The 27753-nt window shown below is 43.5% G+C and overlaps 1 protein-coding gene across 1 annotated transcript; it reads right to left on the bottom strand.

Annotated features, from left to right (window-relative positions):
* Positions 1 to 970: 970 nt before the first annotated feature.
* On the bottom strand, positions 971 to 27134 carry ryk (receptor like tyrosine kinase). The gene is made up of 16 exons (XM_076153470.1): positions 26475 to 27134; positions 16356 to 16477; positions 16158 to 16257; positions 15786 to 15917; positions 14583 to 14642; positions 13735 to 13879; positions 13371 to 13471; positions 12114 to 12197; positions 10508 to 10633; positions 7901 to 7987; positions 7081 to 7150; positions 6339 to 6471; positions 5353 to 5462; positions 5048 to 5207; positions 3656 to 3792; positions 971 to 2203 (listed from the first exon to the last, which is right to left on the bottom strand). The coding sequence occupies exons 1-16, from the start codon at positions 26683 to 26685 to the stop codon at positions 2092 to 2094; spliced, it is 1890 nt and encodes a 629-aa protein (XP_076009585.1). The 5' UTR covers positions 26686 to 27134; the 3' UTR covers positions 971 to 2091.
* Positions 27135 to 27753: the final 619 nt, after the last annotated feature.

The following is a 27753-nucleotide window of genomic DNA, read 5'->3' as shown; positions in this document are numbered from 1 at the left end:
TCGCAACATTTAAAGCTTTGAAACATCCAGACACCATTTAGTGACACTATGACAGTTTAATAATGAGAATCTCCATTGTGTGGTCTGTGTGGTCTGTGTGGCCGCTGCAAGAGTGGAGATTGTAGGTAAATGATGCAAAAGGGATGGAGGCCCGATGCTGACGGCTGATTCTGTGAACCTGTGTGGAAACACGTCTGTGACATGACATCACAGCCACACGCTCTGCAGAAACACACAAACCACAGCATCCACAAATAATTCAATGGACTCAAGAGAAAGAGGAAGTTTATCAGTGAAACCACGAGGTGAAAATCTGTAAATGCCAACTTGAGCAGGTCTAAAGCATTCAGATTCGGCACAGGCACAGATTTATGCACAGAGTATAACTGAACATTTCTGGTGGTGATAGAAAAACTAACAAAAGCTGTTTTGATCAATAACTGCTTTAGTATGGACCAGACTCCCTTCCAACCAAATGCAATGAATCAACACAGGTCAGAAGGAACAAATAAGGTCAGATATTCTTTCAGGAATTCTACAACAAAAAAAAGGATTGGACAAGTTTCCATTACGCCATGGTGAAGAACTGCAGTCCTCCTGTGACATCAACTTTACCCCAAAGCTAGAGTGGGGAAACAAAAGCAACCGATACAATGAAGCTAAGATGAAGAAGCTTCAGACTCTGCTTGGATTGCCTACATCTGTGTGTGTGTACTTACTGAATGTAGCAACAACACAGGCTGTAGGATGATCTTCTCCTCTGTCAACATGTGGACAGCTGGAGTGAAGCTGGTTGAGCTGCAGAGAAGCTGTGGTGACTTTAGGCTTTACAGGCTGAACACAAACAATCTGAATGACTGATTCGTTTCATTAAAAAGATGGGGAGGCATTTTCTGTTTAATGATCAGGTGAGTAATATTGACACTGTAACATTTAATACTTTGGATGGGAATAAATAATTAAGTACCCATTCTATATTTACGAGATTCTCATTTAATTTGTGGATATGAACTTGGGAAGAAGTTTACAACCGTAACTCAACATGCAGTGACCATAAAGAAACATCCCAAAGATGCTCAAAGGTGGCAGGATAACATGAAATCAAACCAGAAAGGGAAATTGTGTGTGTTCACAGTGATCATTGGTGGTCTAGGTATTCACAAAAATCATTCTAAAAATCCTGTGAAGGGCTGTGTTCTGACACAGAACATCCAAGCTTAGAAAACACAAATGTAACGCTAACCCTGTTCAGAAGAGTGGGGGTTTGTGAAAGTGGAAATACAATGTACAGAGGAGGAAAGGGTGGCATTCCAATAATTAAAAGAGTGTCCTTATTTCACTCCAGATACTGAAGAATCAAGTTCATTCATGTACGTGTGCACGCCTCGCTGAGGGAGCTGCAGGTTCAAAACCAACTGAGCTGGGGAAACGTTTACAAAGTTCAGTCCAGAGAAACCCAAACTTGCCCGTGGCGCTGAGTTTGTCGCGTGTCTCTCAGAGAAAACCAAGTACCTTTCAGAGAGGACTCCCAAACATCAGATCAGTTCTTTAGAGGCCTCTGGTAGCAGACTTGAGCTCACTGTAGCAGAGTGAAGCAGCACATTTGAGAATATGGTTCCATATACATGAGGGAAGCCCTTAGGTCTACTTTGGTACCTCTATCATCCTGCTGGGAGACGGCTCTCGCCCAGAAGAAGCCTACAATAACCAATTTACACAAAGTTATAAAACTGTAGAAAATACTGTCTTGTTTCAAACCAGGTTAGCAGAGACTTTAACTGATTTTCTTTATATTGTTCAATGGCACATTCGGTCCTCTTGTAAAAATAAGGAACTCCTTTCCATCTGGGTCCTCTTGGCAAAGGGAGGAGCTCTACACGTCTTCAAAGCATAGGAAACAATGTTACTTTGAAAAAGCTTTGACAACAAAAATGTCACTATAATGTAAAAAGGTAATCATCTATATAAAAACTCCAAAGAACTGTACAAGATAAAACATCAGGGCTAAAAGTCTGCTCTTTCATGGGATAAGGCACAATGTCATCCATGTTCTCCTCGAGTGTATGATGGTCCAACTCCTGGTTCTGTTCTTCACACATAAGCCCCCAGAGCGGCGTGGAACTCTGTGAGACACTGAACCAGCTGCTGGAACTTTGGCCGCTCCTCTGGATCCAGGGCCCAGCAACAAGCCATGACTGCAAACCTGCAGGGTGACAGGAACACAGGGATGATGCTGATAGTTTGTTATGGTGTGTGAGTGTGTGTGTGTGGGGGACAGATTAAGACAGGAAAGTCTGGGTGAAACAATGTCAACATTCAACAATAATCAGAGGACAGACTCAGATGGGAACGCTAGATTTTAGTAAGTTGCATTGGATTACCTCAGTACACGTACCTCAAGTACTTGTTCTCAAAACAGGAGCTCGCTGTACTGATTAATGAATGAGATATCATTTGCAACCATTGCCGGCCTGGCCTTTGTTTTTTAGCCTGCAATACTCTGGAAAAGGAAGCGGCCAAACTCAGCAGCTATTGTGTTTAGGAGAAAAGTATAGAGCAGATCTCAGCCTGGGTTTGTTTTCATAATCAAACACTCCATTAATTATGATCAGGGGGTTCTTGTTGACAATATTTCGACTATTAACTATTCACACGAGTCTATGCAGGCATTCCCATGCTACACCAGGAAACATCCAGTTAAGGTCCCACAGCTTTATTGCCCCGTGGACACAGGGGGATTAACCTGTAAATAACGCTGTGCTGCGGGCTTCAAAGGCTCCTGCTTGTACCTGACAGTTACAGGATGTTGATAAGATTTGTGGCTAGTAGATGCTGAACCATTCATCCAACCCATTACACAAACAATGACACAACCACTGGGACACGGGTCGTTACCTGGGGTTTAATACGGCTGTATGAGGGATTCATGATGGAAGTGTGTTTCATGAATTATAACTTCCTTTAAAATAAAATAATGTCAGCATGTTTATGTATATTTGGAGATCAACTGAAGAGATGATTAATTTCACAAGAAGATGTCAGATAGAGTTCAGTCAGTATAACCAGGGGAGTTCATAGAGAGTAGGTGTTCGTTACTGGTTTTTGTTTCAACAGTGTAAACACCTTCCCTAACAAGTCAGAACAGCTAAAGTGGCAAAAACAAACAAGTTTAGAAAATGGCTTAAAATTCCTGGTGGCCCCTGTCCAGCTCCTTCACTGAGCTTGACAGACACAATGGTTTTGGCTGGGATGAAGGCCCGTCAGGTACAACATGTGCTCGTCTGGCAGCCAGGTTAGAAATGAGAGCGCTAGATATCTGCCTGGAACTCTGATTTTCAAGCTTGGCAAACCTAAATGCACCTGAGGCAAAATCCTGGTTCACGCAGGCTCTCCAGCTCGCAGCTCACGTGTGTGTAGTTTGGGTTTTTTGGGATTTTTTGGAACACAATGACTTTAAATGAAATGTTGTTATAGAGACACATAGGACATGTAAGCAGTTAATAAAACAATCATGTCTCAGAAAATAATACATCTGTCAAGTGGGCTTTGTGTGTGTGCGTGCGTGTGTGTGTGTGTGTGTGTGTGTGTGTGTGTGTTCCGACAGGAGAGCAGAGGAGATGAGGGAATCTAGATGAGTGACTGTACATGGACTTACAGTTCATCTGGACAGTTGATTGGTTGTGCTATTCTGTATCCATCCTTCAGGTAGGCCGACATCTCGAAAGGATCAATGTCAACGTAGGGGGTTTGACCCAATGTCATGAGTTCCCACAAGGTCACTCCAAAGGCCCACTGTGGAAGGAGAACAGTTGCAGAATTATTCATCCAATCAGTTCTCTACACTGGCCTATCCTGTTCAGGGTCGTGTTGGGGCTGGAGCCTATGGCAGAGCTGTGATAGGCTCAGGAACAATGCAAGGAAATGCTGAAAATGTTATGCTGTAAATCATTGTTCATAGTTTTGATTGTTACTAGGGTGGCTGAATCTCAGCTGGAGAGTGTGGAATCTGAACTCAGTGTTAACAACGGTCTGCCCTGCTAAGGCTGTTTAGCCGATACCTCACCTCTCGTCTAAATTGTGGATCAGGGAAAGAAGAATTCCTTGGATCTGAGCTTGTCAAGTGTTGAGCCTACTGGCGTCCTTTCAGCTTCAGAATTCTGAGAAACTAAACTGCAGCGCTTTCTAGCCTGGCGATGACATATTGGCAGAAAGCTGAAAAAAGATTTCCCAAGAGTCCTGGTTTCTGCGTCATAACCTTCCATGAGATGACACGGAAGTGGGAGTGATCAGGGACAGAATGTGGTGATGAGAGGGCACCGCAGAGGAAAGAGGCATTGTGCCGTAAGCCGCCCTGTTTCCGTCTCATTACCCAAGACCACTGCCAACACTCCAGAGGAAGCCTTAAAGTGCCGATAGCCACGATCTCTCTGCCCTGCTTGGATACATTCACAATGTCAAACCAGTGTCATCCTATGTGCATAAGTCTGGGCCTTGTGATATACAGACGACGCTACACAGCCAAAGGTACTTGTCTGGATTTCCCCTACAATGTAGTAGGTTGTTTATGCCAGCCCTGGTCTTAACTGTAAGTGCAGGGGGGGGATTGCCATGAAGCGCCATGACCCTAACAGGAATGTGGAGAGGAGGAGGCATGTCTGGCTGGGGCACATTGCCTGTCTGAGTGGTGTCTCTAAGGATCTGTTGGGCTTCCTGACTCTCTCTGTAACGCTCCTCTTTGTTACCCTGAAACAGGAAAGAGGGAAGTGCCACAGCGGCACATACGCTGCTCAACACCACACCTCCCTTCCTTCTTTGGCTTTGCTACAAATGGTGGCGTTTCCTGTATCACCTTCTTTGTGTCAGATATCCAGGAAAGTGACCTTTGCATTACAAACCATTGAGAGAGAATGGCGGCCATTCCTTCATGTGGCACTATCTGCAGAGTACAATCAGTGTGCGGTTAGGAATATAAACACAGGAGAGGCGTGGCTCTGTTGTGGTTGGGCCGTGCGAACTGTGTGTCTGGTGGTGTTGTTGTTGTTCTCACCACATCGCTGGCACTGGAGAAGTCGTTATTGAGCAAGCTTTCCAAGGCCATCCAGCGGACGGGTCGGTTCTCGTTATCCCCCAGACAATGGTAGTCCATCGGAAACAGGTCTCGGGCGAGGGCATTGTCTGTGATCTTAACCTGCATGTTATCGTCAATGCTGTGACAGCAGGCGAGAGAGAGCGAGAGAGAGAGAGAGAGAGAGAGAGATCTATCTTTAGTTTGCTATTTCCAAACACGACAAGACAACTGGGAATTTAATCAGGAAAGTTAGCCGATGCCATAATGTGGTCACGGACACTTACACACAGTTCCTGGCAGCTAGATCTTTGTGTATGACCTCTCTGCGAGCCAGGTAGCTCATCCCACATGCAATCTGGATGGCCATGTAAACCAGGTCCTGCTGAGAGATCGCCTGAGAGGAAACAAGGGAGGGACAACAAAAGGACAGACATGACCTTCTGTGTCAGATTGGTCTTCATGCCTTTATTATGTAACAACCAAACCCTTCTCCCTAAATGACCCAGCCTGATCTGTGCCTGTGGAACGGGAAATGAATAAAATCTATTTCATGCTCGTACTCGGCAGTATTGATTTCAATCAATCGGACCAAACGTCTAAGGCAACAGCTCAAGCAAGACTTGAAGACAGATTTGTACAGCTGATGATAGCAGAGGAAAAAGGTCAACACTCGGCTGAACACTTTTTGTCTTCCTGAATATCTCTTCTAAACCAGATGTAGAGAATGAAAGCCAAACTGTAGTGTTGTGCTCCCTCACTGCCTTCCAGACAAACCCCCCCCCTCCCTTACGTGTCAGATTTATAGCTCCATCTTTATTGCAACAGCCCAAGTAAATGACTATGTCTTTGTCTCCTGCAACCGCCAAAGGTACATAATGAGATTACTGTGAACTTAGGTGGCGATGTGAACGCTTTACAAAGGGGTTTTGATAAATGCAAACGGATGGCAAGCTTCATCTTGTGATATCAAGGGTTTTGCTCCATGTTGTATTTTGCAGCTGATTGATTTGTTGGATCCACACTGTGGCTTTGCCAAGTACATCAAAGGCTCCCTGGGGTTAACCAGCACAAAAGCCTGATTGTCTTTACATAGCAAATACAAACTCTCTGCCCTGAGCTCCGGCTTTAAGACCATCAGAAGTCAATCTAATGACAGGCAGGTGTCGCTCCCTGTTTATTGCGGTGAACACGTAAAGTATTTAAAAGAATATTGACAATAGTGTAGACTGACTCTGGCTCAGTCTGTGGGGACCCTGAAGCTCCCACTCACCTGGGGGTTGTTGGCTTCAGCTAGTTTGCATTGCCGTAGAAACAACTTGAGGTTCCCCCAAGCCATGAAAGGCAACATCACCATGGGCTTCTCCCCCTCCTCCGTACACACCTGACTGATAGGCAACAGGTTTCTGAAGACAGAAAGAAAGACAAGTTCAGTGTATGGAAACAGGTAGTGTGTGTGTGGGGCCAGTATTGTGTTGATCTGCAGTACATGTAGACACAGCTGCTTGCATGAGAGGAGAGTTCTGGAAAGATTAATGGGAACATGAAGAGGAAGTGTCTCTGAGACAGTGCTGACATTCTGACCTCTGTAAAGACTAAGAGGAAGGTGTGTACGCCTCATAAAGACACTGGATACATAAGCCTCCTGACAAATTCAACAGTTCATTCATTTAGACAACGGATATGAACATCAAAACAGAACTGCAACATGCTTTAAATAATCAAAATACAAAAGTGAGAGAATGTGCTACAATGCTACAGCATGCATGTCAAAAAGTGCAGTTTTGTTTCCACTGCTTTCAAAAGTATGTATTACAATATCTGCAATATGTAGAAATCTGTGGTGTTCTTTCAACAGCTTGGAGACGTAAACATTCCAGAGACAACCACAGACACTGAATAGAGGACGTGTTGAAGAAGTGAAACTACAGAAACAATGCACAAGACCACAACCCTGATAACAGAGGAAGGAACTAATCATTACAACAACAATACAGATTAATACTCCCGCTCACCTATGATGAAGGCCACGCAGCTTGCAGCTCTCTGTCAACATCATGGTCACCTGCACCTCTGACGCATGATCTGGGGAATTTCATGAAATGGTGAAAATCACAGCATCCGTAAGAGAAACCACATAGAATACAAACTCTTTACTGTGTACCAACTGGTTTGCTTCAGCCAAGTCATCCTGACCCTTTTGCAAAACAAACTTAGGTCCACACAGCTTAGTGCAACATTGCCATGCTTTGGTTCTTATTGAAAGCGATTTGTTTTTGTTACATGATAAGGAAGTGTGAACAAAGCCGTGGCTGGCATGAGCATATTGTTCTCTGACTGGTGTCCACCCCTCCTTAAGTAAACAGCAGAGAATGAGGAGGTCAGAGGGCAGGTGGCAGAGAAAGCCAACGCATGCTACAAACAAAGAAGCCTGCATGTCCCACCTAAAGGGAATCCTTTCACTGGCATGCAAACCTTGTAGGTATGCAGGGTCACTATAGTTCCATGTTCCAGTTTATTGGACTGAGACCATCTACAAGTTTCTGTTTAAGACATTAAAGGAAAGACTACCATCTCTGACAGTCATTTTATGTTCTGTTGAGGCTTTAACAGAGAAATACTTTGGCGTTAAGGCAAAATTCCATTCATACAACAGTTAAATCTGTGAGCGTAAGTCAACATGGCAGACGGGCTCAAACACCTGTTCTGTGTTTCCCCAGGTTGGTGCATATTTACCTGAAATTGAAAGTTAGAACACATCTGACATTCATTTTATGAATATGAAGATGGCACGTTTAGTCTTACATTGGTAAGCATAAAGAATGGAGTGCATACCTTTCACCGTCTTCACAAAGACCTGCTTCTCCTTGCTGGGGTCCTTTTCATCCACAAGCACGCCGTGAAAGATGCGGCCAAATGTGCCTGTCAGAGAAAAAACACAAATCTTATCAAAGGGAAAGGGCAAGGGAGAAAGGCAGAGAGGATCACATTCAAACCCACAAATGTCACCTCACTCACTGCTGCTGTGTGGACAGAGGTGGACAAGCAGCTTTACAGGCTCGCTTTTTTTTTTTTTAACCGCTCTATCCTTCAATGGGATGGAAGCGTTCTGGCTCGTCTCACTGGCAAAAGTGAAAACTGGGGCGCTTGACTTGAGCTCAGCGACGTGTTCTCTATTCCCATATACTGTACATATGATGTTGAAAGGCAGTCTGAGCATGTTAATCATCTCCTTTATCTAAACTGTCACCCCATTGCTCCAGGAGTCTACACTTCACTGTGGTAAATGCCATTTAAGAACATAAACCATCAGTGTAAACTTTGGAAAAAATCTAAGCCCCAAGGCCAACCGGGCCGTGTGTTTCAACAGGAGTAGTAACAAAGAATAACAGGGTTAGTGTTCGCCTCCCTGCCTCCCTGCCTCCTCTTCCTCCTCCAACAGGCCTGTCTGGACCTGCAGCTCCCTGGTCTCAATTCAACCTTGTGGAAGACATACCTATTCTAAGGCTTTTTGTTTTGTCTTAGTCATTCTCTTTTTATGCTGAACTTGTCATTCCCATTTTTGCAATGAAAATGTATCTTGCGGCAGTAATTTTCAGAGTTTTGCAGCAAATTATGCAATTATGCCCCCATAAATCACAACTTTTATACTTTAAGATAAAAGAATACATAAACATACGCCGTTACTTTAAGAGCTCCCAGAGATAAGTGCAGATTACTCTCCTGTTATGTAATATGAAAATAATCATATTCATTGTTTGCATTAATATTAATGCTACCAACTTTTAAATGAAATCCAAACACCATTTCTCCACTTCTGTTTCACTTTGCAATCAACACCGTCTACACATAACCACTTCCATGTTTCTTGGATGTGACCAAACCAACAGATTGCGTGGGTGTGATGCAGCTGTTGTGACTCAGGCTGCTCAGTACCGTCAGACAGCACTTACGCAAAGCTTAATGTAGGTATTGTGTCAATTATTCAAATGCAATTGATGCTGAGCCTTGAATTTGAGTAAAACCGAAACAACATGGACATGGACACATTATGATGTAATGTCTAAGGCCACTTGGAACAACGAGGACAATGTTCAGCTTACTGTAGGATTCTGCATAATACAGAGTCATTACAATAAGCATCATATGTTCACTAGGAAAGACGTTATGAAATGCAAATATAATATAAGATAGCCACTCAGAAGAAGAGCCTGCTAGAAGGTAAAGAGCCGCCATGTTGATGCTCAATGAAACTCTTTTCATGGGAAGCTTAGCCATGGGGTTTCAGATCCATATGTTGGGATATTTGATTGAGGTTAATAGGTACAGCATCACGTTGTAGAGAGTTGTTTAGATATGAACAGATTAACATATTTCAGACATTAAGTTACAGAGTGAATCGATAATCAGATCCGATATTCATATTGCAGAGTAGACGCAATGACAGTGAACGATTTGTTTACCGCCTTCTATTGACATTTAAGAGAAAAGAACCGCCAAACTTTTCTCTTGCGATGTTTGTATCCATTCTTGAGCAACTCAGACGTCATGAACACAGCCACAGCCGTATGAGCCAACATTCAGAGTAAATTACAGTCTTACAGCTCAGAACAGTGACAATGATGAATCATTTCTGAAAAATCAAGCATCTACAAGTGAGGAGGACTGATTGAGCCAAACCAACAAGACGACTACAGCCTGAAATGGCCTTTTAATCTTTGCTACCGTGCCAAACCGCGAGTTTAACAAATCTCAGTGTTTATACAGTGAATAACATCCAAGTAGATATCAACGTTTTCAACATTAATTTGATTTGATTGACTTCACTTTGAGGGCAGAAGGTGACATCAGGGTTCTTATGCAGGTGGGGTTCTCAATGCAGAAACATAATGACAACAACAATTCAGTGTTCATTTTTGTACTAGGATATTCATTTAGCACATCAAAAACAAAAACTACTGGAATTAAGTCTTGGTGTGGCAGAGTGAGGAGTTTCACTGTGATCCACAGGATTCCCACTCCATGAAAGGAAATGAAATGGAAGAAGCTCAGGTTTGTGTCTCAGTCACTTTGAAGCAGCGTCCACTTTGGCCTGTTTAAAGAACCTTGCTTCTTTTTATTGGAGGGCTACATGCTTGCATAATGTCCCCGCTGACTCAATGAGCCTCATCTGATTACAGAACATCATAAGGACACTTCACCACTATAGGCATTTTCATTGCATCTCTTTCTAAGCTGTTAAAGTCAATGTAGCCGTGTCAGATTAAGGATTTTGAAGAACCTTAGGCATCAAAATATGTCCTGAGCCTAAAACAGTGGTTACTTCAATTGTGTGTGATTACCTGGATCAGACTTCTCGGAACTTCATTGTGGATGAACCAATGAGAAGAGATAATCACAGACACATAAGACAGACTACCAGACATCAAAGACTGTAGTTACCTTCATGCAAGACATCCCGTAGTGTGACTCTCTCCCTTGAGATGGCGATGTCTTTCACCTTGGCCTTGGCTTCTATGAGGGTGACACTTCTCAGGTCATTCTTCTCGATGCGGAGAGATGGGTAGCCTGTAAATGTGGACGCAGACACACACTTGCATTAAAAAGGCAAACTCCATGATCTAAAGGTAATGAATAGAGAAGCTACACAACAAAGAATCAAAACAGAATTGAGCTGTAAAAACCTTGTCTCCATCTTCTATGTTCCTAAAGCAACCCTGGTCTTGTTAGAATAAACTGGACTTGATATCTGCTGATCCACAAAGTTACTTGTTGGACCTTGTTCTTGTGCATAAACCAGTGAAGGCCCATCTTCTCAATGATTTCCTCAAAGGATAATATGAATTCGAAGAACTCAAGTGTTTCTCAGGAACAAGTGGGCAGGAAGACATGTTACATCAAAGTAACATGGTGTGAAACCTTGGATTACATCACCTCTGTTACATAACAGCTGGATGCACCGACGGCCATAAGCTCTCACCTTACAGAAGAAGGAATGAGTTTGCTTACAAAATTAACAAAGCTCCCACAAATGTCTGAGCCCAGATGAACAGAGGGTGTAAACACAACCCCTTTCTATTATTACACTCACTGTGTACACAACATGTGATGAGCAATTTCGGAATTTCTATACGGTGACTACTGAGGGGGGGAATGTCGGGCTTTAGGTGAACACAACTCTGACATTTTAGCTTTAAAACTTTCCAATTTCTTACGTTCTACTTTAGAATTTCTTACATTCTATTTTCTTTCTTCTTTCAATAGATCTTCACATTTTGTCCAATACACTTACTATTACAGAACAGTGATCTCAATGAGAGTGAAGATATTGGAAACCAAACTAAGGCATTCATTCTTGAGCTTCATGGCACTTCTTCTTGTTCGGTCCTGAGTAGATCTTTGCTCGCGTTATATTTAAATCTCAAATGTACAAAACTTTGGATAAAAGCCTCTTCCAAATTAGTAGATGAAAATAAAATGGTTAGATGAGAGTGTGGCTGCTCAGGCAGAGGTAGACAGTATACTAAAGAATACTAAAGCATTGTTGCCACCTAGAGGTTAAACTGAGAACACCATGCATATTCAACAATGAATGGAAATGGAACAAATAAACAAAGCTGAGGAGGAGGAGAGAGAGTATGAGTGAAAGATTTTAGAACACATTTATTTTGTACTCTGTCTTTCTGCTTGGAGAGTGAATGGAGCTTTTCATTGACCTTTTGGACACTTCTTTTAAATGAGCCATAGTTAATGTGATAGAAGACGTATACTGTATATCAACAGATGACAGAAAACGGTAGTGTACATTCAGGATTATGCAGAATAATGCAGGTGAAATGCACAGGCAAGGAATCTGAGAATGGAAACACCAGAGGTCCTGGAAAACCTTCTAATGATTGAATTTGGATTTACCCTTCTACGTACAATAGGGTAAAGAAAGATCTAAAAAATTACAATATGGTGGCAGCACAATAAGCATCACCATCACCGTGAAGACGGAACCAAATCATTGTTGAATCTTTTCTCTTAGTACTGCACTGGAACTTACTTTTGGTTTCATGAGAGGGAGCACCAGGATTTTGGAAGGAGGAAGCAGCGAGCTGGAGTATGGGTGGAGAACCAGGGTGATTGTCTGATGACAAGAGGGAAAAGGAAGGGGTGGATGGTGGGAGAGAGTGAGAAAGATGGGATTTAATGGACAGCTTACTCAATGTTTATCATGACCTGAATGGATGAAGTGATGTACACAGCACTGTTTAATGTTCATTCTGAAAAACAGGTAGACCTGCTCAAGGCCAGGTGGGTAATGAAGTGAACAGTGGTGCAAATCAACACATGGAGCAAATCAAACATGGAAAAAAGGTGAGTGGGTCAAACAAAATGTACAGGAAAATTAAGCTTTTATCCACAAGGGGGCGATGATCGTACACACACACACACACACACTCTGAATAAGACAAACAGCTTAGAGTGGTTTTCCAGTAGTTCCTAAAGAAGATTAGTTCATTATATTAGCATTTATAACATGAGGGTCCAGCACATCAACAAAGGTGTTTTTGGTTCTGATAGCATTTTTTTTGTTACACTGAGGTTGCTTGGAGCTAAGTTCGAGTATTGTGAGGTCACATAAGTGTAAGCTTCCCTACACAAACGTCCTCATCTTACACTTCCCCTATAAGCAACATTTATGTAAACTTCACTGTAGAGCAGCTGAAGCTAACTCCTCTATAACACATGCTGGGCCCTGCTCCTCTACACTGTGGGTGAGTCTACACATTGTTCAGTCATGGGTCACAAGAGGAGGACTGACAGAACGGGGTAGAACATCCCGGTATGACATGTGTTTATCACAATCTTAGGATTCCAGTTAAACTAATAAGGTCAGTCAGAGCCAATTAGTTTATTTAGAGAAGTATGCACATTTAGTCTTGAGGGGAGAGGAGGAGGAAACAAATGATGATGGACTGAATGAACTCCAGAGCTTTGAAAGTTGCAGTGTAACTTTGAAGCATGAATTTACCACAGAAAACTCATTGTTGTTGCATTAAGGGGCAAAAGATGTATTATGTTACAACAGATACAGATGTTAATAACATATTAAACTCTAAACTCTTCTCAATAAAGCAATTTGCAACAAAAAGTAGTTTTGGATTTAGAACTTGTGTCCCCAGTAAATGACCTCATGTTGTTGCTGCATTTAACGTTGCAATTCTGATGCTTTTTCAAAAAAATGGATCAACTGAAGCTGGATGCTGGTCTGCTTGTGTCCCTGATGGTTATTGATATAATAAAGGGAAAGTCCTACTGGTGACAGAGGTTGCGTTGTTTGGGGTGTCGGCTCTCAGGTACTGTGTGGTCTGGGTGGACGGCTGAGACAGACCCTGGGAACTCCCACTGTCACTCACACTGAAAGACAGGGAAGAATGACATCAGGAGGCTTTTCCAATTATACAGGGTTTAACCAACACCAAAATCATTGAATAACTATTACCAAACTGGACCTACATGCTGAGCAAGGCAAAACATATATGAGCATTTAAGATTATAAATCCACTGTGCTGTGAACTTGCATCCCTTCTGTCTCAGTGTAAGTGAGCGTAGCTGCTATGTAGGCAGGGGCTAAGGTCTCATCACTGTCACCACGAGGATGGAGAGATAAAATGACCAACCTGTCCTCCATCTCCACTCTCTTCATGCTGTGCAGGTGTAAGATGGCCAGGATGATGGCCACGAGGAAGATAACGATGCAGCAGACGCTCACACTGATATAGAACACCTGGGTGGAGGTGGTGGGCGTGTTCACACCATCCACCACTGATGGAAAGAGGTCAAGGTTAAAATCCACACACAGCAAAGGAGCAACTCAGGAATGTGGGCATTTACCAACATAACAAATACATTAACATTACTCTTAACAGAATGAACTGTCTTATAAATGAAGCTGAGTAAAACAGGCAACGAGGCAACAGAAGGAAAATGGCAATAAGAGCAGGAGAGGAGAGGAGAGACGCCACAAGAGCAGAGAAAGAAAACAAGACAGTGAACACAAGAAGAAGTGAAAGTAAGTGCAGCGAGCTCTCCACTTAGGGTTAATGGAGACCTGGAATCCTAGAGGCACTGCCCAGGATCCAATCTGAGAGCTTTTCTCATCACCCCTCTAAAAGCCTCAGAGGGCCCCAGGCTCCTTGGGCCTACCCAAGCAGAAGGGAGGCAACCCACTAATGGTACTTTGTTACTTGGGCAGCAGGCGCACAAAGAGGCTGAATAAACTCAATCTTGTGTCCAAGTGGAAACCAATCCAGGGGGGTAAGGGGGGGCGAGCAGAGAGCACTATGCTAATAGAATGAAACCTGGATTCGGAGATGATATGCATTCTTTATGAAATGTTTGGCCAACTGCACAGCCGTACAGTGAGAGCGGGTTGTAATCTAGCCTTTATCTGATCTGGCCGCTGCCCCCTCGGACATGGAGCCGAGCACGGACAGATAGAGCAGGATGTAGTGTTAGCAATACTTACACTCAGGCCGCTGAAGTGTGTTATTGCTGGGGAGCAAGGGAGTCTTTGGGTCATCGATTCCTGTTCAGAGCAAGATGGAGGATTACTGACAGTTATAGACAATGATGTGTTCACGGACATACTTCATTCAGAAAGTCAAAGATATACAGTAGAGTCTTAAAGTACGATACATCACCTAAAGAAAAAGACTCAAAGGATGGAGTTTGACCTTTGATCAGTGATGTTTAGTGCTAAGACCTCCACCACTGGAGTTCGTGACAAAGCAGAGGAAGGACCCAGGAGACTAAAATGTTGACTTTCACACCACAGGGTGTTCTCAGGAACTTTCCTTTCTCTCTCAACAAGGAACCAGGACCCATTTGGTACCAGAGCTAGCGTTCCAACAACCATTTTTAGTTCCTACTGTTCTGTACTCCAGGATCTGTACTTTCTAATCAGGCTCTGCTCTGTGGAGACTAAAAACAGATTGCTGCTGATTGGGCAGACGCACGCTTCCTACAGACCAACAACATGGACAACTCAATCTTTTTGAACAGGAATAGCAAAGTTCCTGGAGGCAGCAATCCTCCTCTCTATATCTCTTTTCCAAAATCAGGTCAGTTTTATATTCCTTCAGAACCTCAGGTCTGAATGTGCCTACAAAGCTGAAGTTCCTGATCCTAAAAAGATACACGTAAACTCATGACACTAAAAGCATGCAAACAACATTTTTGTCTATGCAGGTACAATCTGAAAAGTGTTTGGTTGATCTGGTTGATCAGTGGAGATTGTGAGCACCACTGCATTAAACAGAGAAACGGTTCAGTTATAGTCACTTCTTTGACTCATGCTTGAAATAAGATTGGAATACATTTGTTTCCACGAGGCATATGGCAGAAAGTCTCCAGGACACACATAATTATCTCCAGGCAGTCTGAAAATAGTGCAGCACTGAACACAGAAACGGGAACATTTACCACTGTAATAATTGGAAAGTATCAAATTCACAGTGTTGACAATCAAAGTGAGCCGAAGAGCAAACGATCCACATGCTGGATATCTGATTACATCATGCATTTATGGAAACATAACATCATGGATAAGTAGGAGAAAAGTATTGACCCATAGGTTATTATACTCGCAAAGAGAAGGGAATGATCTTCACTCCAACATTCAATGAATTAGGCTAAGCAGCTTTTGTTGATGAAGCGTTTGGACTCTTACTTTTATAGCACATTTTCCTCCTCTTGAAGTTGAGCACTGTGTAGTTGTTGGCTTGGCTGGTCAGGTTGAGCTGCACTGTCACAACAGCCTCTCCATCCACCTTACCAGAGCAGAACAGGTCCACTCTAAAAACTGGAATCATACAAACACACACACACACACAAAAAACAAATTAGAGAATGAAAGCTTACATACGGTATTGATTTTAAATTGTTTTGTTTGCATTTCCCCATAATGGTGTGTGTGTGTGTGTGTGTGTGTGTGTGTGTGTGTGTGTGTGTGTGTGTGTGTGTGTGTGTGTGTGTGTGTGTGTGTGTGTGTGTGTGTGTGTGTGTGTGTGTGTGTGTGTGTGTGTGTGTGTGTGTGACGAACCAGAGGGGACACTGGGCACCTCCCCCTGAGTAGAGATGTTGCTCTGCGGTTGGTTCATGGCAACAGAGTTCTCTACATGGAAACCAAGCCGGTAGTCGACCTGTGGATGAACAGAGTGATGAACAGAGTGATAAAGCTTTAGGTTGACTTAGACGTACAGGTCTGTGTGTACATGTGCATCTCAGCTGTTGAGCCCACCTTTGTCTTGGAATGCCATGTGAAGTGAAGGCTGTTGGTCTCACTGGGCACAGGGAGGGTAAAGGTGAGGGCATAATGATTCACCACATCATCTCGTACATAGTAGAGCTCTGCATCCAGGCCTGTGTGGAGAGAGAAGAGATCACATGAGATCATCTAGATGTAAACTCAACAGACGAATCACAGAAACACACAAGAGAACCAAATAATCATTGGGGGCATTTACACAAGGGTACTTTGTGAAGTTACTTCATCAAACTGAACAGAAAGATCATAAACACACCCTTACATTTGATTTTACATTGAAAAACGTGTAAAAAAAAGTGTAAAGTGCTTCACATTGTACTGGCTCACAAACAAGATCAGGGTCAGTCAATGTCCTGGACAAGTGAGGTTTCCAGCTGTGCTTCATCAGTTATTCAATGTCACCGATTCATTATAATTATGAGTTCATTAATAAACATTGATCACATTACTGTCAGTTTAACTGGAGCCATTATTTGCCCCCTTATTTGACTTTAGGGGGGCAGAAATGTAGAGTATAGGGGCAACTGTGGTCTTTGCCTCTGGTTATTTCTGACACACAAAGACACATACACATCAAAAGGAAATGGGAAAATATCCAATCAAAATGCAAGCTTGGATTTAGAGTTTCCCCTCAGTAACATACATGGACTGAGTCCATCTGTTAACACTTGAGAACTCTGAGTACCAAAGTGAAACACATCAGAACACTCCAGTGAGGAAACTTCTAAGAAAAATGACTGCAATTTTCTGCCCAGAGAGAATTTGGGCAGGGGAAGGGTTAAGAGGAAGGCAGTGGAATACTTAAGTTTGAATTACCTCACATCCACAAGCTTTTCAACCATTTAGTCCACAGTAAACACATAGTTTAGGAAATCCTGTAGCACCTGAGCATCCACACACACACACACACAGACTGGTATGAAGCCTTTTCCTGTGCATTTGCTATCACAGATAAGTGAAGTGAAGCCTAAACTCCTCCTGATTCTGCATCTAAACACTTCACAGCTCTAAAGTGCGTTTGTGAAATCCCCGTCCCTGGCCCGGGGCTGAGACGTCAGGTCTTGAAAGTCCCTGTCTGGCAGAACGGGGTCTGCCTATCAGTCTGAGAGGATCTAGTTTAAAGAGATGGGAGGAATGTGCCCAGGCTCCCCCAACTGCCTCAGGCCGTCTCAGAGCTCCGGCTCATTCTCACATCGGCTCAATTAAAAGCCTTCTCAGGCATTTGCCAACTCAGTAATGAGAGGGGTGTTAAATATACACTAGTCTGTAAGCAAGCACACAACACAAGACCCCATGGCTGCATTTACATTGACTATTTATCAGCCCATGTGCATTCTCACAAACACAACTGTTGCCGTTTGTTGCCTGTGTTGAATAAGACCGCAATGAAACGATGTCTCATTTGTGACAGGAACCATTTGATGAAATGAGCCGCTTTACTCTTCATCTTTACTGTATCTACATCAGCTATGAGAGTAGACATGTGGTGACCCTACAGCGGTTAGAAACCCTGGGCCATGGATGGAGTTCCCACAGTCTTGACCCTCTCAGAGCAGAGCAGGCCAAAGCGGTTCTATAACAACATATCACTGTTTAACTACTTCCATCCTTAATGTCAAGAGAGTTAAGGAGACAAACTGAAAGATGTGAATTCCAGCAATAACTTCAGCTCCAAATTGTATCGCACCTCCAAAGGAGAGCCTAAATACTGTCCTAGCTGAATTAAACAGTAATGGAGGACATAATAAAACATTAATAGGCACTACAGCAGAATGGTAATGGTTAGGAAAAGAGTGAATTATTACAGGAGGGCACAAGTCTATAAGAACCCCAGCCTCTAAAGACCAGAGGCTCACCACATAAGACGCCAAAGATTCTGCTTTTATTAGCCAACAAAACAACACGCAACCGAGTCAGAGAGGGCTGTGGTGGAACTGTGGACTTGGCTCGCCTTCAAAGGAAGCAGAACGTGTAAGATAAAAGGCTCCAATGTCAGGTAGTCCTCATTTCAGGCAATCCTACTCTTAAGTGAATCTGTCAGTAATGGAAGCAAACACAGGAGGACTATGGCGAGCCTTTGTCTGAAGATTGTGATTGTAAATGAGAATAGTTAAAAGAACAACAGAACAGGGCAACGGTTTCAGAATGTACATACATGAGATAATACTGCTTAGAATCCTTTCAGAATATAATGACATGAATGACGTCGTCTGTTAGGCGAGGATTAGTGTTGAGAGACGACACAGAACGATGTCATGCTCCTCTCACCCTGCTGACATTCAGACAGAGGAGGAGCTGCCCGGCTCATCCAGGCCTCAGCTGCCCGGCTCATCCAGGCCTCTGCTGCCCGGCTCATCCAGGCCTCAGCTGGGGGCCGCTGAACACTGAACAGCTCCACATGAACAAGCAGGACAATTTGAAACAACTTGCTCCGGGGCATGGCCACACTTCTTTTAAGTGTGGGAGGGGAGTGAACATATGTAACTCAGCCAGCTCTCTCTCCACATGCACAGAACCTCCAAATACATGTTTCAATATGAGGAATATTGAGTAGAAGAGCGTAACTTTAAAGATTCTGGGTCTCACAAAGCCTGAGGTTGATATGCAGTTCTCTCTTGAAAGCTGCAGATCACATTGCAGACTTTGAAGGAGGAGAACAAAAGGTGGCAGTGGCCAGGTGGCGGCGTCCATGACATTTACAACAAAGACCCTCTTGTGCGCGAGTCGACACTCTGCCTCCCAAAGTCTCCATCCCTGAGCGCGGGGGAGACAAACACTCGCCCGGCCTCTGGCTCAGAAGATACTGGCCACATTAACTGAGGAAGGAGAAAATGAGGGCCCGCGTGAAACTCTATCAACTGGAAACTCCAAACAAATCCACAGGCATGAATGAGGCAGGAGATGAGGGCAGTGTAGTACGGATCTCATGGTGTCGGGTTTCAGGGACACTGGAGGAGCTGAAAACTGAAGAGGCTTAGTTTTTCCTCTGTGATTGACAAAGAAATAATGGGAAGTAGCAGGATGCTAAAATGATGGCCAGTTAAGTAGATTAGAATACATCCTCCAGCCAGCAAAACAGTTTTCCAGCCAACCAGCACATTAACAGGAGGGATGATAGAATAATGCATCACTGCTCCCCTCTAAGTCAGGGATAATCATGACCACCATAGTTTCCATTAGAATATGCTGCCCACTAAGATGTCTGGAAAACCATTACTTTGTTAAACGTTCTTACACAACACACTCAAACTGAACCATCACTACAGTCGTTCAGCATTGCAGCGTTGATTCCATTGACATGTTGGTCCATACACAGCGTCAAACACCCCAAGAATGGAATATAAGAGTTCAAATTAAAGCACTTGATACAAACAAAATACAATCGTAAGTTGTTAGGCTCTCTTTGACCGTTACATCATCGGCTTCCTTGGTTTATTCCACAGGTTGACCAAAGGGCTGACAAGAGGGAAGGCAATGAAAGCCCTCTGAGCCCGTCTGTCTCTCTGCCACCACCCCGTCACCAGCACCTCATTGATGGCTATTTGTTGATGAAAGTGGCAGGTTAGTTTACTTAACAAATATAAAAGAGGATTGCTGGAGTAATGATTGGCTGCTTGTGGCAGAATGGTTTCATCTTGAGGGGGCTTGCGGGGTCATGGAGGCCTCAGGCGTCACCCCATACATCTAAATTTGAACCGTGTTTTACATGGGCGGCTTTGTGAATCAGCAGCAGTTTGCGTGGCTGCGCTGTGTGCAGAGGGTCAGACAGCTAATAAATCTGCAGCCTGCCTTTCCCTGACACAAAATCTCTCCTCTAGTTTAAGAAGTGGAACCAAAAATTGCAGGGTTGAAAGATATAAGATGTTACTGTCTGCTAAACCTAATGTGTTTATCAAAAAGGCTAAACAATATCATTTAAATATGGCTGTGGTCTCAATAGTAATCTGTTAAAGTTAAGTCAAAAGACATTAGCTGTAAAATGTGCATGACATGTCTATGAAATGTGCAGTATTGCTGATATTTCCTTTTTGATAAAGTAGAGCATCTGCATTCAAATTAGCCATTTCTCATATTTTCAGATTTAAATGTTCCTTGATCTTGACCTTTGATACTGAAGAAGTTGCCAGTACATTTTCTTATAAAAAGGAGGAAATAAGTAGAAACAAGTTACTGAAAGTTGATGTTGCTTTACAGACAAAGTGCCATCTGATTTAAAGTAATGTGAAGGCAACCAATTCTAAATGGACCCTCACTGGCTGCTGTCAGTGCAGCAGCTCCCAGACAAAAGAGAAGAAAGCGGGGCTCCCCTATTCAACCAGAGCAGCTTTGGAGACGCCATGAAGGCAGAGAATACGGCTGCCAATCATCCCTTCACTCTTCACAAGGTCTTTTTCTCAAAGCTCCCCCCCAATTGCCATTCAGCTATTTGGAGGAGGGAGAGAGGAAGACTGCTTGGCTGCTCTGCACTGCATTAACCACAACACAAAGCTAATTTTATATCATCACATTCTTTAAAATGCCTGGTTAGCTTCATTCACTGGACTGCCAAAGATATTTTAGATTACAAAATATGTCTGGATATCAATAAATAATCAGAATCTGCAACACCACAGCTGCACATTCTGTTTGGATAACTGATTCTCATGATGATCAAGTGTTTGTCCTAACATAGTGAACTGCCACACCAGTGACAGTGTTAAGAGTGCCATGCACAATCTTCAAACCAGACTCTCTTGGTGCTTCCTGCTCACTTTCCATCATGAAACTTTCCTCTGAGTAATGAGCTCAGGATCAAGTCCACTGGTGAAGCTACCATGGAAAACTGGGCTCAAAGGGTTATTACTTATAGGAAACAGCAAGATATCCATGAATTGTGCAAATATGTTACATTCTGCATGATTTCAGGGACAATCTAATGCCCGGAAACAGAGAGAAAAGAAAGCTACAGCACATTGTCTTTGTCCCTCTTCACATTCTCACCTCTAAGAGCACATGTATGATACCAGTCGGTACATTTACATGAACACCAGACTCAGACTAAATGTGAGTAAAACATACACAAGGACAGAATTAAAGGGATCCTGTTCTTCACCAAATCTACATGACACACTGCTTCATCTGGACCCACAGGAGTCAGGAGTTGAGGAAATGCATGCAGAGGAGGTTTACACGGATTAGAACAGAACGCATAATTTACATGCTCCAGTGAATCGGTTTACAATTGCATAATCAAGCTCTGTTACGCCAAGGAGGTAACGTCTAATCAAAGTTTAACATCAGAAGCACTTCCTCTCCTTTGTGGAATCAATCTTGGTTTTAGATCTCAACCATGAGTGTTATGTGAGGATCCTTCATATTTTACAAACAGATTCCTGGAGAAAAGAGAGCTCATCTTAAGTTGTGCATGGTTAAAGTAAGTAAATCTGAAGTGGCAGCTGTGTCACAACTCAAAGCCAGAACACCTTTCCTGAGACAGAGCAGATATGGCAGCAGAGAGAGGGGACGCAGACCAGAGGAAGCCAGGAGACAGTGGCTCCTCTCAGCCAAGGGTTTCTGAGACAACCGCTTCACTACCCACCCAGTAGTCACATGCAAAAACAATCAGCTCAGGGATGCTGACTGCACTTCGCCCAAAGACAAACACATGGTATACGTGGACGCAAGGCACTATTTCAGTTCAGCCATGTCATTTTCCTCTGCATTCTTCAACCATCCCCCAGAGAACCACGTAGTTTGGTAAAGTTATCAAAATAAGTGAATCCTGAGAGGACGGCCCATTCCCAGACTCGGAACTTCAAACCCAGAGACACCAACAGACCTTCAAACGACATTAGATTCACTTTGGATTCCCAATGAAAGCTGTCTTTGCCGTTGTTAAACTGTGACTTATGTCTAAATCTGACATGATTGATAAAACAAACCCAAACCAAAGCTCAGGGTCACACACGCTCCAGGCTGCAACAAACACACACAAACAGACAGCCGATGGAAACAGGATCGGGGGAGTCGACCCTCCCTTTCACCGTAATGAACAGTCACCACAACAAGAAGCCGAGTAAAGGCTCAGAATAGAGCTTAGCCAGGATTCTGAAAAGTTAAACAGCTAGGACTCAGTAAAAAGCTCACGTGGAATTTGGCTCAACAGCACATGTGTAACGCAATGGTTATTAACCCCTGAGCAATCACACTCATGAGGCCTGATAGTGCTGATTTGGATGAACAATGAAGGTGTTGCCTTTTTCAAGGACAGCTCTGGATACACTGCCCTTCAGTGCTCAGTATCAATCAAACAATAACAATAATAATAGTAAATTATTTGTTTGTCCTTTATTGTGCAGCTCAGACTCTTTTCAGGACTGTAAGGCTGCGTATGGTCCAGTCTGTGTTTGGTTGACATCACTCTGACTCTCCTGGTGGTTTGTTGCTTCCACCTTCACTTCAGAGTCACCTAAACACCTAGGAAGAGTAGTCAGTAGTAAGTCGTCAGTGTCTTATATTATAAGTGCATGGAGGACCACCCTGAACTGGACGCTCCAGAATCAGCGCTTATTGAGGGCTGCCTGACTTCATGGGAGGACACACTGTTACTCCCTGGGCCTGTTGTGGACGGTTGAGACAAACTAGGAGAGCTTCTGTCCTCATCACTGAACCTAAACATGAGCACACAAACACACACACACACTCCAGGCCTCTGTGTGGATCTGCAGTGAGCCTCCATCTGCCTGCTGGCACCAGGATGCCACTTTCTCCTCATTTCACTGTTCTTCAGAGAGTTGCCATTGCGTCACAGAAGTTTCTGTCCACAAATATGTTTAGCTCTGCACACATCTTTGTCAAACATTAGGAAATTTCTCCATACAGCCAGAAGGAGTTTGGGGCAAACCACAAGAGAGGCCCTTTGATGCTTCTACAGCATAGCATTAAAACTATGAAGCTACAGAGAGAAGGAGCGACCATGAGGCACAAAGGGAACCCAAGCATCTCCCACCACTCAGAGACACAGACTGGAATGCTTAGATATCAAACTGACTTTACATTCTTGTTACTTTTGTAGCTAGTTATAAATGAATGAGAGCCATTTTAACTGGTGAACACAAGACAAGACAACCCCAGGACCAGAGGCCGTTGTGGAGAGAAAACAAGACTAAAACACAAGATGGGGCTGAGATCTGTGTAAGTGCTCAACACTGTCCTGTGAGAATGACAGTAGATTAAGATCGGGGCTGTGGAGACGACAGAGAGGGAGGAGATAAATACCTAAAAGGGACAGAGAAGCACTAATATATACAGAACTCAGCACTTGAGAGTTGACGAGACTAAACTGCACTACAAGCTGAGGGACTGTACTAACACGGCGTACAGGCTGTCCTAAAAGTGTCTATAAATAAAGACAGAAAGCTTAATTAAGTGGTTTACACTTTCCAGGGAAGTATACAGAATGTGCAGCTTTACACAACACGTTTGGAATGTATGTCACAGTCTAACGTTTAGCATAAATGAAAGCTTGATTGAATTAAAGCTTCAGGCGCCACAATCACAGCTAAAGGCAAAGTAGTGTTTCTGTATGATTGGCAGCAGCAGCTCACTTAAAGGAAACTCTTCTACCAGATAGAAACATCAACCAGGTCATTCTACTGATGCAATAACAGGAGCAGAATATTCTGTTTACAGCGGCTCAGTGAGCTGCTGGCTCAGACCAAAGCTTCCTCTCTCTATAAAGCCATTATGCACTCTAACACGTCTACCCCTTCATTAGGCTGAGCAGCAGCACTCACATGGTTAATGAGTAGTTACAAACTGCAACCCTGACACACATTAGAAAACCCAAAATTAACAACTCATGACCAATTAGTGAGCTGCTGCATCTAGTCCAATGAGATTCAGACTTCTTCAGTGCAGCCGCAATTACAACCAACACAACAACCGACACAACAACCAACACAACACCAGGACATCTAGACTGAGAACAGCCAGAGTTAGAGAGCACAACTCTGACCAAGATCAGCCTGCAAGAGCCACAACCTCCACTACAGTCAGCATCTACACTATCATAACACAACACACCAGCACTATGGGGCACGACCACACAAAACACACCAAACACACCCTCTGGCTGCTCACTCCAGATAACATGGGCACTTTAACCACAGACATCTCGTTCTGCCTGCCCTGTTTTTACATGTATGGTGAGGTCATTCCCTTTGTTCACAGCATCCAGGGTGACACATCAGCACAGCTTCTCTCATCTTGGACCAGGTGGAGACGTCCAATTCACGTGGCACCAACATAAAGCCCGTGCTTGTGTCCTATACGTTTGTCTGCAAATATGAATTGTAACAGATTTGGCGTTCAACAGCTCTCCTCATTCTTCCATTCACAGCATTATTCCATTGTCTGCCACATCGTCTGCATCATGCCTCAAACATTCCAGCTCTCTACATTTCTCCAATTCTAATCATTTCTGTGTCGATCCAAAGCCAGTGAGCCCCAAGAATTACTGCTGGGTGATGACTCAGGATGACATCACATGTATTATTAGTTATATTGTTCATAGTGATGAAGAACATTTACAACTCTGATCCCGTTCCCTTTATTTGGGCAGCAGCTACATGTAAACATAGAGAGCTGGTAAAGTTTCCAGCATCACAGGTTGAAATGTCAAATGAGCCGTCAATGAAGGAAAAGCTGCCTTCTGGAGTGTGAAGTCATCTTTCATGCTTCCTTATGTTTACATCAGCTTTGATTCAAGAAGTACGGAGGTTTACAAACCAGCGTCGATCACATGAAGAGGGTCAGACATTAGATTCATTTATTGTCTGTAGTCATCACCTTATTAAAGGCGAAGGAGGCGGGCCTTCTGTGTGTCAATCACACACACAACTCTTCTTCCATTTCTAAGCCACAAAGGTGATGACACAAAACAAACTGCATACTGAGGCGAGAGTTAACAGTTTGACATCAGGAGTCCAATTCAGATCTGAGTTAAGCAAACATACTTATCTGACACCTTCATTTGTCAACACAATTTGTATTCCACTAAAGAATACGGAGGTTCAAACTCTGGGGTCCCATAATAACAACAAGTGCTGAGCTATATAAGAGTTTAGATCCGTCTGTCCAACACTAATGGGGTCGACACACTGCAGATTTAGTGAAGTAACAATCAATCCACGCCAACAAGCCTTTCTCTACTCAATGTTTAAGTTACTGGTAGACTGAGTGAGCAGAGTCGTGTTTTACATGAAATGTTTGGAATTGATCATGTCTGCCACATGTAGAAGCCTGTGGAATGAGGGCTGATGGGAGAGAGCAAGGATGGAAGGTCAGCATTTATGATGATGATGTGCACACATGCAATCACTATCATGGCTACAAATGTGTCTACAGCAGCTTCACTAAAGACTGGAAAGAAAGGAATCTGGCATAACAGGAGAAACTCTACTTCATGTCTCACATTAGGCAGAAAGGAGTCATGTAAGTAACAGCGCATCACTAGTTGATGTAAAGCTTCATGAACGACCAAGAGCACAGTGACTCTCAGGCAATCTCAAAGATTTCCTAATGGAACTTTAAGCTACTTCCTTTGATTAATCATTAATTGCTGGAATATCTTGGCCCATTAAAACCGACATGTATGCCATCACAAAACAAATCATCACATCTACAGTCTATTATTGTACTTTACTGCACTTTCACCTTCTGATTCATTTCACCACTGTGGTGACTTCTAAAAATAGAAAAGCCCATCGATGACAAAACTCACAAGTTAACCATGACAACAGGGAAACTAAAGGTTGTAGGTAATGATTGGTGATTGATCTGATTGTCAATAACTCACTTCTCTCTTTTTGTGTTACTTACTTAATCTTTGTAGGTTCAGTTAAGGAGAACTCCTCATGCTTGACAGTGGGCCAGGAAGTGTGTAAATGGTCCCAAACTTCATAACTGACCAGAGCATGCAGTGCAGTGCAGTTAGTACGTTTAAAGTAAGTTGAAGTAGTAAAGTAGTGAAGTCTAAGTGATGGACTCAGCCCCACAGGTGAGACAGTTAAACCTGGCCTTGTCACGGCCCATGTTATGAATCCGTCTTACCCAGAAGCTTCTTCACTTCCTCCACGCTCATGTATATGTTGACACCGGGAAGGTTGTTGGTGCTGACGCCTGGAGCGCTGCTCGGGTTGGCGAGGCAGCCGGCCCCCTCCAGCAGCAAGAGGAAGAAGAAGCCCCCGAGCCTCCACAGCACCGAGTGTGGCCAACCCCGGGACTCAGACGGGCTGCCGGAGCCCTGACTCAACCCCGACATAGCACTAGTCGTCTGGCTCGCAGTTGCTCTCGGTGTGACCCAATCGCCAATCTCTTCTCATCCGTATCTGAAGTTAACCCCGGGAGGCAACATTACGAACTTCTCTCCGCCGCGGCGCCACTTTTCGCGTTCGCTCCCCCGTCTTGCCCTTTGCTGCTAGCCAAGGCAGGCTAAGTTAGCCGGAGCGGGCTAACTTTAGTAGGGCTGTGCTAACAATCCGCGGTCTGACTTGACGTCCGATGTTTGGATATTTGGGAGATTTACGACGTTTTCCAAGCGCGCAACTAACACACCGGTTATCGCTACGAGGACACGGGTTAGAATACTCGAGCCAACGGCGAAAATGGCTACAAAAAAGTGTCCCGAGGTACCAAACTAATCCATCCAGGGTCTCCCTCCATGGTTGTTGCTCCCGTTGCTTTTCCGACTCTCAGTTTTCAGGAGAAGCAGGAAGGGGGCAGCGCGCGGGGAGGGGGGGAGGGGGGAATGCTGCCTTTAAGTGGTGTCGCAAATATGACCATCACTCAACAAAGCAGCGACATTAAAGTACGATTTTTCATTGAGGCTCTTTATGTAATGTAAATGGAAGCCCCGCTGTTCAAATTATCTAATACATAAATGCTGCGTTTGTGTCATACTCTGACATGATACACGTGATTTATTCTGTTTTACCCTGTGCTTACTTGTAAGTGCTTTTGTTGTATTTGTGTGCAGTATCTTGATGTATGTGTGATATACGTGTACCTTGACCATATTTCTTAAAAGCTCATGAATGTACCACTTAAATTCAGTTTTCCTTTGGGGCATTTAAGTTCATCTTGTCTGATCAAACAATAAATACCTTTTAGAACTGTCGTTATTATTGCCATTTACAAGCACTGCGACTTTGTAATGCAATGTGTGCCATCATGAAAACAATTTGATTAAAAATGCAGCACATCTTTGTGATGATATTAAGAACGGCACTCATAGTGACTACTTTGAAACTCCAGCTAATTAAATTGGCCTATAAATGCGATGCCAACTCAGAGGAAATTGGCAATTCAAGACTATTCATACTTCCCTTCC

Source organism: Genypterus blacodes, unplaced genomic scaffold, assembly GCF_046128005.1.
Source record: "Genypterus blacodes isolate CSIRO-AG114 ecotype Tasmania unplaced genomic scaffold, CSIRO-AGI_Gbla_v1 ptg000058l_1, whole genome shotgun sequence".
Lineage (NCBI taxonomy): Eukaryota > Metazoa > Chordata > Actinopteri > Ophidiiformes > Ophidiidae > Genypterus > Genypterus blacodes.
Note: the sequence above shows the minus strand (reverse complement) of the source record. Positions and strands in the feature narration are given on the sequence as shown.

What these genes read in the sequence shown, in the direction of transcription:
- ryk (XM_076153470.1), bottom strand. Translation starts at nt 26,685, where the DNA reads ATGTCGGGGTTGAGTCAGGGCTCCGGCAGCCCGTCTGAGTCCCGGGGT. An exon ending in GGTGCCCAGTGTCCCCTCTG is followed by an intron (nt 15,918 to 16,157) that starts GTTCGTCACACA and finishes GTATGATTCCAG; the next exon opens with TTTTTAGAGTGGACCTGTTC. An exon ending in CACACTTCAGCGGCCTGAGT is followed by an intron (nt 13,880 to 14,582) that starts GTAAGTATTGCT and finishes TCTTTCCATCAG; the next exon opens with TGGTGGATGGTGTGAACACG.